An 11,943-nucleotide genomic window follows, 5' to 3' on the forward strand; every position below is an offset into this window, starting at 1 on the left:
ATGGGGCTGTCAATATGAGGATTAGTGAGGGGGTGGAGGGGGAGGACAAGCATAAGGAAGAAGTTGCAAGCTCATGGGGGAGGGAAGTCATGGGTTAAAAGCTTCAGGACAAGTTGGCCCTCAAAGAAGACTGGAGCTAGAAGGAGAGCGAGGGGTCCCAAAGGTACTGGGGGCTGTGAGGTGCCTTGGGAGGGAGAGAAGGGAATGTCGGGAAAAGGGGGAGAAGGAAGGAGAGTAAGAGGAGGAGGGAGGGAAGGAGAGCCATAGAAGAGATAGAGAGGAAAGAGGAGAAAGAGAGAAGAGGACAATCACAAGAGGCCAGCAAAGGGGGAGAAGAGAAAGGAAAGATAATAGGAAGGCATGGTCGAGGGGAAGCGAATCGGAGTAGAAAGGATAGAAGGGGGAGGAAGAAGCATAAGGACATAGAGGAATAGGAAATTGTTATGAGAGTGTAAAGAACACCTGAGGGAGAAGAGGTGACAAATGGGGGAGTGGAAACAAAGAGGGCGAAATGAAGAGAGAAGAAAGATAGACAATGTGGGGGTGGGGGCGGTGGTGGGGACTGAATAAGTGACTCAGTGTGACCTGAGGAGGGATAAAGAGAGGATGGGTGGGATGCAGCATTCAGAATACACATTTCCCAGAATGGGGGGGGGGGAGGATGTGGGGGGCATGGTGATCCAAAAATAGATGGGTAAATGGAGGTAGAGCTGGGACTCCTAGGGGGTTTCCACTCTAAGATTCTAGGAGGAGCTGCGAATGGTAGAAGGCTGAGTTTTCTCCCCCTCCTTTCCCCCTCCCTCCAGTTCCAACATCATCACCCTGGCCCAGCTTCCTCCCTCTGGGGCCATGTGGCTGCTACTTCTGGCCTTGGTCCAGATCTTGTCACACGGTAAGAATGCAGCGGGGGTGAGGTCAGTCCAGGTCTGTGGGGCCTGGCCTGGGAGGGGGTGTGGGAATTGAGACCTCTGGCCCCATTTCCCCTCTGCTGCCCGGGAGCTACTGGAGTGGGGAGGAGAGGGGCGGAGGCTGGTTGAGGGTGCAGGAGCTCTCAGGATGACCTGATTTCTCTGCACCTCACCTAGCCCCAAGTGCTGCAGATGCCCTTCTCCTGACCCTAGGCTTCCTGCCCATCTCTTCTTTGCCCTCAGCCCCCAAGGCCTCCTCTCAACAGCCCATCCTGTCAAATTCCCCCTAATCCTTTAAGCCTCATTCTCACTCTCTCCTCCCCAAACCCTTTGATCCCCTAGGTTAAAGCCTCATAACACCCAGCCCCTCTTTCGCTGACCCTCAAACCCTCCTCATTCTGAGCCCCTGGGATCCCTTATTACCCCTCCAAGTCTGCTTTGCTACACCAACTGCTCTCACCACCCTCACGTCTCAGGATTTCCTCTATCACCCAAGAAGCTCTAACTTCGGAGTTTTCTCCTTGGAATCCACAAATCCTGGCCCCGCCAAGCCCTATTCTACTCCATTGAGCTAATTCATCTCTATGTGACTCCCAGGTTCTCTCTCCCTGCCTGGAATCTGTCCTTAAAATTCAATTTCCTCCACACCTTCTTCCTCTTGCCAACACATCATTGAATGCCAGACTTGGCATGTCTAACCTTCCATTCTTTCCCTCAGCCCCCTAACTCTCACTTGCCATCTAACCCTCATCAAGATGAATAAAGTCTTCATACATTTTGAGGGTTAGATGCCTTCATTCCTTCCCAGACCCCATGATCCCTCTTCTGACTATACTGACGATAGGTTTATGAACCTCCTCTCCCCAGCAAGATTCTATCCAGAGGGAGCCTAGTCTTTTTTCCTCTCTCTCTCTCTCTCCCTCACCTTTCCCCACCGCCCCCACACCTTCATCTTTAATTCTATCCCTGACTGCCGCCTCCTTTACTTGCCAGCTGTTTCCCAGGATCACTCCAAGATTATCAACACCACTAGCAAGCAGGGTGTCCTCCCTGGAGTCAAGGCATGTGACCCCCATTCCCAGCCCTGGCAGGCGGCTCTGCTTGTGAATCAACAGCTGTTTTGCGGGGGTATCCTTATCCACCCCAGCTGGGTGCTGACCGCAGCTCATTGCCAGAAGAGGTATGCGCTATGGGGCAGGGGCTGGTGAGAGGTTTGGGGTTAACAATAGATATGAGAATAAGACACATATGAAGCTGAGATGCCTATGGAAAGACACTACAGGGAGAAAGACAGGCATGGGGATGAAAATGGAGAAGAGAAGGCAAAGGGATGAAGAACTGAGTGGGCTCACCTCCTTAATCATCTCCCTATTGTCTACAGCCAATACACAGTTTTTCTGGGCAAACACGCATTGCATCGCAGGGAGGCAGAAGAGCAAGTCCGAAGTGTCATCTGCTCTATCCCTCATCCACTGTACAAGAAGAGCCCAACCCATCATAACCATGACCATGATATCATGCTCCTGCAACTTCAGAAGCCAGTTCAACTGAATAGCAATGTCCAGGTCCTCCCCTTGACCTCCCAGGACTGCCTGCCTCCTGGCACCAGGTGTACAATCTCAGGCTGGGGCACCACCACAAGCCCTGAGGGTATGCTTTCCTTTCATGGTTGACTAGAGAAAGCCTGGTTCACAAAGGGTTAAAGGTATTCAAATGTGGGGCAATGACAGGGAATAAGTCTCTACAATAATCTCCCTTTCTTCTTTCCCCCAGAAGCCAACTCACTTTCCCCTGTATCCTTGTGACTCTTCATCACTACTCCATTTCTCAACCTCACATTTGTCTCCTCCATTATTCCCCACCCCTCCTAAACTTCTCTTTCCTATTCTCTTCCCCTTCAGCTCCTGCCATCTCTTTCCATCTTTCCTCAGTTCTCTAATCTCTTGCCATCTTGTCTATATCTTTACAGTTTCCATTTCTCCCTAACTGCATCTCACTTCCCTCAATCTTCCTGCCACCTCCACATCTTTCCTCATTCCTCATATTTGCTCCATATCTCCCTCATCACTCCTTAATAAAAACATGTCAGGTTTTTCTAAATTCCCCCTCTTTCTTATCTCCATCTCATTTCAATTTCTGCCTATCGATTTCATTATTCTTCCTCTTTTTCCATCTCCACCATCTCTTTTCATATCTTTTCATGTCTCCCCAAACCTGTTTCCCCCTGCCTCTTCCATCTCCCTCTAATTTCCTCAAATCTCCTCATTAATTCTTTTCCATCACTCTCCACTCTTTTCTTCCCCTGATATGTACCTTTCCTCCTCATCTCTTCCTAATATCTCCCTAGCTTTTACCTTTCCCCATCTCTCTCCATTGTCTCTATATATGCCCCATGTTTCCATCTAATCCAATTATCTTCAACACTTCATTTCCATATATCCTTCATTGCCCCATCTCCACCACTTTTCTGCATATGCCTGATATCTTTCTTTCTCCTTCCATGTACTCTGATTTCCACATCTCTCTCCATTTTCATTTTTTTCTCTCTCACTTAAGCTCTCTCCCTAGCTCTCCTCGACTCTCTCTACCTCTCTAGCTTTCCATCTCCCATGTCCCTTCAATATCTTACAATGATTCTTCTCTCCTTATGTCTCTCCCTTCTATCTCTCCCATCTCTTCCCTTCAATGTAGGACCTTGATTTAGAGGCATTCAAGGATTTAATAGTCTGTCTGCCTGGAGAACCCTTCAGTGTATTCTATGTGGCCTCAGACAGCAGAATCAGACACAATGGATAGATGCTGCAAATAATTGATTTTGGCTTGATCTAAGGAAAACTTCTCCACAACATGAGTTGTTCAAATGTGGAATGAGCAACCTCAGGAAGTAGTGGGTTTCTCTTCCTTGGAGTTCTCTAACTAAAGATTGGATACCAATTTGTTAGGGAGATTATAGAGAAGATTCTTGCCTTGTGTACAAGGTCAACTAGATGTTCTCTTTAAATGTTAACTTCTATCACCTCTTCCCGATGTTGCCATCTCCACATGTTTTTACATCTCCTCCATCTAACTATATCTTCACTTCTCCTTCACTTCCTATTTCCTCATGTTCTTATCTTCCTCCATTTCCTTACATCCCTTTCCTCTCCATCTCTTTTCATTTCCTTCCACCTCCTAGATCTATGTGCCTCACCTTTATTCTTTCCCTGTATCTTCTTACCTCCACCAATCTCCTCTTTTTGTCATACCTCTTCCCCACACCTCCTGTCCTTTCTTTTCACTCTTCTTCTCTCCTTTCCATCCCTTATTTTTTCCCCCTTCTCATTTCATCATGTTCCCAATCTCTTCCATCTTAAAGTCCTTTCCTTTTTCTTCCATCTCCCTAACTTTCTATACCATGGAAGGTCAGGAGATTCAGCCCTCATCCTTCTTATCTCCCTGCAGTGAGTTTCCCTAAAACTCTACAGTGTGCTGAAATCCAAGTGACTTCAGATGAGGAATGTCGTCGAAACTACCCTGGGAAGATTACCCCCAACATGCTATGTGCTGGATCCAAAGAAGGTGGCAAAGACTCTTGTGAGGTGAGACAGAGCTATGGGCAAAGTGAGCACAGTCACAGAGGACAGACAGAAAGATGAGGAAAGTTCATGAGCTGTGTTTCTCATAAAACATAGACAGGTAGAGGGACAGCTAGGTTGCTCAGTGAATAGAGTACCAGCCTTGGACTCAGGAGGACCTTAATTCAAGTCTGGCCTCAGACACAATAATTCCCTAGCTGTGTGATCTTAGGCAAGTCACTCAACCCCACTGCCGTTCAAAAACAAAGAAAAAATCCAGTAGAGCCAGAATGGACTTTAGAAAAGATTTTAGGGGCAGCTAGGTGGCGTAGTGGATAGACCACCGGCCCTGGCGTCAGGAGTACCTGGGTTCAAATCCAGTCTCAGACACTTAATAATGACCTAGCTGTGTGGCCTTGGGCAAGCCACTTAACCCCATTTGCCTTGCAAAAACTAAAAAAAAAAAACCCAAAAGATTTTATGCGACGCTCTTATAGTGCAGATGAAGAAATTGAAACCTCTCTATGTAAAATAACTATCCCCTGTCCCAGGTCATATTGGAGGTGAGTGAGAGTGCTCCTTTCCTGTCTTATACCTAAGAGAGAAAAAGAAAATTTAGAGAGATATTTAAAGACAAAGAAAAGAGGGCTGAAAGATAGAGAAAAGGAAATAGTAAAGCAGACACAGAGTGCTAAGCACACAAACATTAAGACTGACATGCAGCTAGACATGGAAATACTCAGAAATGGTCATGGAGTCAGAAAAGAGAGTGAGATAGAAAGATAAAAAGGCAAAGAGACATACATTTGGATAGAGAGAGAGGCATAGGGAAAAAAGACAAAATGAGGAGCACATGGAGGCAAAGATTGAGATTTGCAGAGAAATAAACATAATTTTTGAAAAAAGACATAAAGACAGAGGAAAGAGAGTGGTGAAAGAAAGAGAAGAGGAGGAAGGAGGGAAGACAGTGGAGAGATAAAGAGCAAGCCAGAAGGACAGAGAGAAAAGAAACAATGTGAGAATTGCAGATAGATAGAAACAGAAGATAAAATGGAAGGATACAAAAAACTCTATGAGATGATGAGACAAAGACATGGAAAGAAGCAGACAGACAGACCCCACTCTTGAGAGGTGACCAGAGAAATAGACATTCAGAGTTAGAGATGGAAAAGAAATAGAGAGAGACAGAAAAGGAAATTGAAGAGAATGAGGAGTGCACTTGGCAGAACTATAGAAAGAAAGCAAATAGAAAAAGAGAGGAAAGAGAGAAAGGAACAAATAAGAAGTAATGAGTATAAATGCATTGGATTTCTAGAACTTTTAAAGGTTTACTTCCCATCAGCATTTGAGCTGAGAATGAACCAGATAGAATTCTCAATAGTCAGAGAGAACACAAAATAAAAATGAAAATAAGAGAGATGGAAGGACATATGGAGAGACAGAGATGGATAGAGGGAAGGAGGGAAATAGATATATGGATACAAAAAAAGACAGGGAGGAAGATTGGAGAGAGAAACAGAGAGATAGAGAGACAGAGACATAGAGAGGCAGAGAGAGAGGGAGAGTGAGAGGAACCATCTGTCATGCCATCTGCTAAAAATGAAAGGGACATAGTTCAAATTTTAGCCCTCACCTGGTAATCACTTCCCATTTCTTTTGTGACCCTGATCCCAGGTGTCCCTGGGAAAAAACTCTACAAAATATATTCCTTTCCCTAGCACTTGTCTCTCTTAAGTCAGCACCAGCTAACAGACTGTCTTCTTAGCCTTAATAGGGAGATAACAAATCCTTCCTCAGAGAGAAGGCATGTAATGCTGGCCAAATTATTTAACCTCTGGATACCTGTTTCCTCATCTGAAAAAATATGAGGGGGATGGACCTAGTGGCTGTTAAGGTCTCTTCCAATTCTAAAGGAATATTTCTTTGATGCCTGTGCCTGGATAAATCAAAGCCAGAGATAGATGTCTTTGTTTTGTTTTTTTCCTTTTCTTTTTGTCATCCTTTCTCTATTTCCAACTTGACCTCCCACCCAACTCCTTGGGAAAATAGAAAGAAAGCAAAGATCCTTGTAACAAATATGCACATTGCCTCCTTCCCAAAAATATGTGTTTCATCCTGTGACTTCAAAAACGAGTTTTCCAGAAGGATTCTATTCAATCAATCGACATTTATTAAGTCCCTACCAATCATTGTGCTAAATGTAGGGAATACAAAAAGAGGCAGAAAGTCCCTGCCTTCAAGGGGTTCGAAATCATTCTAGGTATTCTTATGGAAAAGAGTAAAAATACCAAAGTTCCATGTTAATAGAGATTATAAAAATTATGGAATCCTGGTGACCATCAGATTATAGAATTCAAAGTCAAAAGATACTTTAGGAAACATCCTGTTGAGCCTTAATTCATGGTTTGGAAAATTTAGGTGGAAAGGTTAAAGTGATTGACCTGAGGTCATAGAGGTGAGCAAAATTCAAGTCCAGTTCTTCAGAATCTTAAAAAAGAGCCCTTTCCTTAAACCATACTCACATCTCCTTTTATCTGACTTGATCTCTTGATCCAAGTTTCATGACATTAATCACCCATTTCCCAGGTGGTAGTTTGGCGTCTTTGGGATTAGGAAGGGCCATCTTGCTTTAGGATCATTCTTCTGAAGGGGCTTCTTCAATATCTTCTTGTACCAAAGACTGCTTGCATTGAGCAGATCTATCCACTATTTTCCCTAGAAGAGCAGATGATCAGGGTGCAAGGGGCAGAGCAGTGCCCTTTCCACTGGTGGGATTCCACCAGAAGGGGGCCACATCAGTCTAGATTTCTTCAACTACTTCTCTAAAGTGATCAGTACAGGACTGCAGTAATGATGAGAGAGCAAAACATATTATGTAGGTGTTGACTATATGTTGACACAGCAAGGGTGTTTTCTTTATTGACACTAAGAGAACAAGGAAATTGAGAGAGGGCATATGAGATGAAGCAAAGGAAAGAAGAAAGGCTTGTCAGACAGCATGGTGATTGATTTCATGATAGGGTTTGGGACCACTGCCTCTTTCAGCTGTAGGTCTCAACCTGAATATCTCCTGACTCTTTCAACTTTTCTTTGCCTGTCAACCTCTCCTGCACGTATCACTCTCTTCTTCTGTTTCTATTACTATCTCTGTGCCGCTCCCTTAATTTTATATATCTCTTTCAGAATTTCCTTGATTTAAGATTTTGTTATTTAATCATCTTGGTTATGTTCAATTCTTTGTGACCCTATTTAGGATTTTCTTGGCAAAGATTCTGGGGTGGTTTTCTATTTCCTTCTCCAGCTTATTTTACAGATGAGGGAATGAGACAAACAGGGTTAAGTGACTTGCCCAACATCAACTGGTTAGTGAGTGTATGAGACTGGATTTGAACTCAGGAAGATGAATCTTCCTGATCTCAGACCCAGTCCTCTATGTGTCTATGGCACCACCAAACTACCCTTAATTCAAGATACCTTATCTTAATTTTATCTACCTTCCTTTTACTCCACTTCTTTGTATATCTCTGCCTCTGTTTCTACCACCATCTCTTTCTCTAGTTCTTCCTCCCTGGGTTGGATGTGATTTTGTCACTGAGTTTGTGTCTTTTGCTCTTTCCAGGGTGATTCAGGGGGGCCACTGGTCTGTAATGGAACTCTACAGGGTGTGATCTCTTGGGGGGACTTACCATGTGGCCAGCCCAACCGACCAGGCGTCTACACACGTGTCTACCGTTATGTGGATTGGATCTGGAAAACTATCCAGACCAGGGATCCCCGGAGGCAGAAGAAGGTGAAAGAAAGTCATAGTCTCAATATCAACTAAGCCACTTCATTCTTCCCATAAGTTCTGCCTGCCTTTCCCTAGAAGTTCTGTGATACTCAAGCTTCCCAGGCTCCCCAGAGATTCTGGATTGTTCTGGATCTGTTCCAGGCCCTTCAAAAATTCTGACATTCTGGATTCATCAATGGACTCTTTGAAAGTCAAGGACAATTTTCTACATTCATCCATGAGATTCTGGATCTTCAAGATGAAAACTGGTCTGTCTATTCCTCACATTCTAAGTCCCTTAAATCTCATCATCTGTGGTACTGACATTCTGAACCTCTCAGATTCTCCACTTACACCCACAAATGTGCCAACAGAGGCTGCAATGGCTAGCTCTACCTCTCTGCCAAGAGCTGGAACTGAGACAGAAAGTAGACAAGAGATGACTCCTGCCCTTGAGGAGTTCAAGGTTTAGTAAAGAGGAGAGGCCAGAGATCATGTGAGAGTTTGAATTCTGCCTCAGACACTAACTGGTTGTGTGACCTTAGTTAGGCACATCACTTAATCTGTATGTCTCAGATTTCTCACCTGAAAAAATGGGGGTAATAATAACTCTCACCTCTCAAGACTTTTCTGCAGATCAGATGAGATAATATATATGCTTTGCCAACCATAAAACAGTACATAGGTACTATTCTTCTTCATTATTACTACAGAGGCAAAAAGGAAGGTCTTTATTAGTTCCATCGAGAGAAAGATTGTTCTATCCCAGGAGTAGCTAAGGAAACTTTCTGGCGAGTGGGCAGGAATCAAGTAGGGATTAGATCAGCACAGTAGCAGGCAACAGACTGAGAAGAGGTTTGGAGACAGGAATTTGTGTGATGGGGACCAAGAGAAGACCAGACTGGATGGAATCTAGGGCTCCAAGATCATATCTGATGCAACCACCCCAATTTTGCAGATGAGGAAACTGAGGCCTAGGGATGTTTGATGACTTGCCCAGCTGACTCACACAGCTTACTAGTAAGTGAAGGGGATGAAATTTGAATCCAGATCTTCAGATTCTAAATTCAATGCTCATTCCATTATGAATGAGAAAAGGATACGATACAAGGTTTTATATACAAAGGTTTTGGGGAGATGGTAGCATTTGAACTATCGAGGGCTTTGAATGCCAGGCAAAGGAGATAGATTTGACTTGGAGAACAATAGTGGGATCTTATAGCATTTGGAGCATGAGTAACTTGTGCAAAAGGAAGAGGTGTGGGTATTCTTTATCCCATAGTCCCTCCATGTTCTCTATCTGTAGTTAATGTCTCTGTCAGCGCTGAATTCTTCAGGCTTGTAAATCTCAGACTAGTTAGTGAGATCCCCAAATAATCACCCACAAGATTCCAAGGCATGACTGATCCAATAATACATTAACAACACCGACTACCTAGAATGATAGGAATGCGGAATGTCAGAGCTGGAACAGATGTCAGAGCAGAGAACACAAAATGTCAAAATCTGATGTGGCATCAGAATGTGGCGTTAGATCTGAGAAGTCCTATAGGGCTAGAGAAGAGCTTCCAGGACTAGTTCAGTTGCACTTTGCTTTTCTCCTTAAATCACTGATAAAATGTGTGATCTGAGCTGCACATTTGTTGACTTAATAAAAGGACTTTTCTGGCATGGAACCAAAATCATGTACTTCCAAGGGTGGGTATTCCCATCCATATCACCCAGTCTCTCTCACAACATTTCCAGTGAGGGAGAACTCACTACCTATTTGACTTTGAGCTAGTTCTTCCTAGGACCATTTCCTTCATATTCAGCCAATGCTTTCCTCTTTATTGGCTCCATTCATGCTTCTACTTCTGCCTTTTGAAGTCAAACAGGACAAATCTAACTCTTCTTCAATATGTCATTATTCAGTTGTCAGTCATATCTGACTTTCTGTGACCCCATTTGAGGTTTTCTTGGCAAAGATACTGGAGTGATTTGCCCTTTCCTTCCCTCCTTGCTTTCTTTTTTCTTTTCTTTTTTTGTGAGGTGATGGGGTTTAAAAGACTTGTTCATGTCCAGGGATTTAATGAAAAAAAAGTGCAAAAGAAGTTGACTTAGCCCTACCAGATCTAAAATTATATTATAAAGCATCAGTCATCAAAATTGACTGGTATTGGATAATAGACTAGGTGCAAGAGCAGGAAATGATTATAGTAATCTGCTGTTTGATAAATACAAAGAGTCCAGCTATTGGGATAAAAGCTCTCTTTTTGATAAAAAAAACTGTTGAGAAAATTGGAAGTTAGTATGGTAGAAACTTGGATTAGACCAACATCTCATACCCTATACCAAGATAAGATCAAAATGGATGCAGGGTTTAGACATGAAAAAAAAAAGCAATATTATAAGCAAACTAGGAGATCAAAGAATAGTTTGCCTGTCAGATCTATGGAAAGGGAAGCAGTTTATGACTAAGGAAGAGATGGAGAACATCATTAAAAACAAACTAGATGATTTTGATTACATTAAATTAAAAAGCTTTTGCAGACAAAACCACTGTAACCAAGATTAAAAGAAATGTAGCAAATTGGGAAACAATTTTTACAACTAGTATTTCTGACAAAGGACTCATTTCTAAAATATACAGAAAACTGAGTCAAATTAAGAAAAAAACAAGCCATTCCTTAATTGACAAATGGTCAAAGGATATGAAAAAGCAATTTTCAGATGAGGAAATCAAAGCAATCCATAGTTATATGAAAAATTGCTCTAAATCATTACTTATTAGAGAAATGCAAATTAAAGTATCTCTGAGGTATCACCTCACACCTCTCAGACTGCCCAATATGACCAGAAAGGACAATGATCAATGTTGGAAGGGATGTGGGAAAACTGGGACACTGTTGGTGAAGCTGTGAACTCATCTTATTGGAAAGCAATTTGGAATTATGCCCAAAGGGCAACAAAAATGTGCATACCCCTTGACCCAGCAATACCACTATTGGGTCTATACCCTGAAGAGATTATGAAAAAGGGTATAAATATCACTTGTACAAAAATATTCATAGCAGCCCTGTTTGTGGTGGCAAAGAATTGAAAATTAAGTGAATGTCCTTCAGCTGGGGAATGGCTTACCAAAGTGTGGTATATGTATGTCATGGAACACTATTGTATTATTAGAAACAAGCAGGGATGGGAATTCAGGGAAGCCTGGAAGGATTTGCATGAACTGATGCTGAGTGAGTTGAACAGAACCAGAAGAACATTGTGCACTCTAACAGCAACATGGGGGTGATGATCAGTTTTGATGAATTTGCTCATTCCATCAGTGCAACAATCAGGCACAATTTTGGGATAACTGCGAAGGAGAATGTCATCTGTATCCAGAGAAAGAATAGTGGAGTTTGAACAAAGACCAAAGACTATTACTTTTAATTTTTAAAAAATTGCTATCTTATTATATAATTTTGCTATCTCTTATACTTCATTTTTTCCCCTTAAGGATATGATTTCTCTCTCACCATCACATTCAACTTAGATCAATGTATACCATGGAAACAATGTAAAGACTAAGAGACTGCCTTCTGTGGGGGGGTGGGGGGGAGGGAAGGAAAATTAGAGGAAAATTTGTAAAATTCAAAATAAACAAAATCTTTCTAAAAAAAGACTTGTTCATGGTCATACAGCTAGCTAGTATATTATCTCTTATCAAGTGTCTGAGGCTGGA

At 42.7% G+C, this 11,943-nt stretch overlaps 1 protein-coding gene across 1 annotated transcript; it reads left to right on the plus strand.

The window, feature by feature from the left end:
• KLK13 (kallikrein related peptidase 13) lies at window positions 1-9,271 on the plus strand. The gene is given in 6 exon segments (XM_074192752.1): window positions 1-95; window positions 97-163; window positions 807-892; window positions 2,290-2,558; window positions 4,350-4,486; window positions 8,082-9,271. Coding segments are annotated over 6 exon segments (858 nt in total). The 3' UTR covers window positions 8,286-9,271.
• Window positions 9,272-11,943: the final 2,672 nt, after the last annotated feature.

This window comes from Macrotis lagotis, chromosome 1 (genome assembly GCF_037893015.1).
Source record: "Macrotis lagotis isolate mMagLag1 chromosome 1, bilby.v1.9.chrom.fasta, whole genome shotgun sequence".
NCBI classification, from domain to species: Eukaryota; Metazoa; Chordata; class Mammalia; order Peramelemorphia; family Peramelidae; genus Macrotis; species Macrotis lagotis.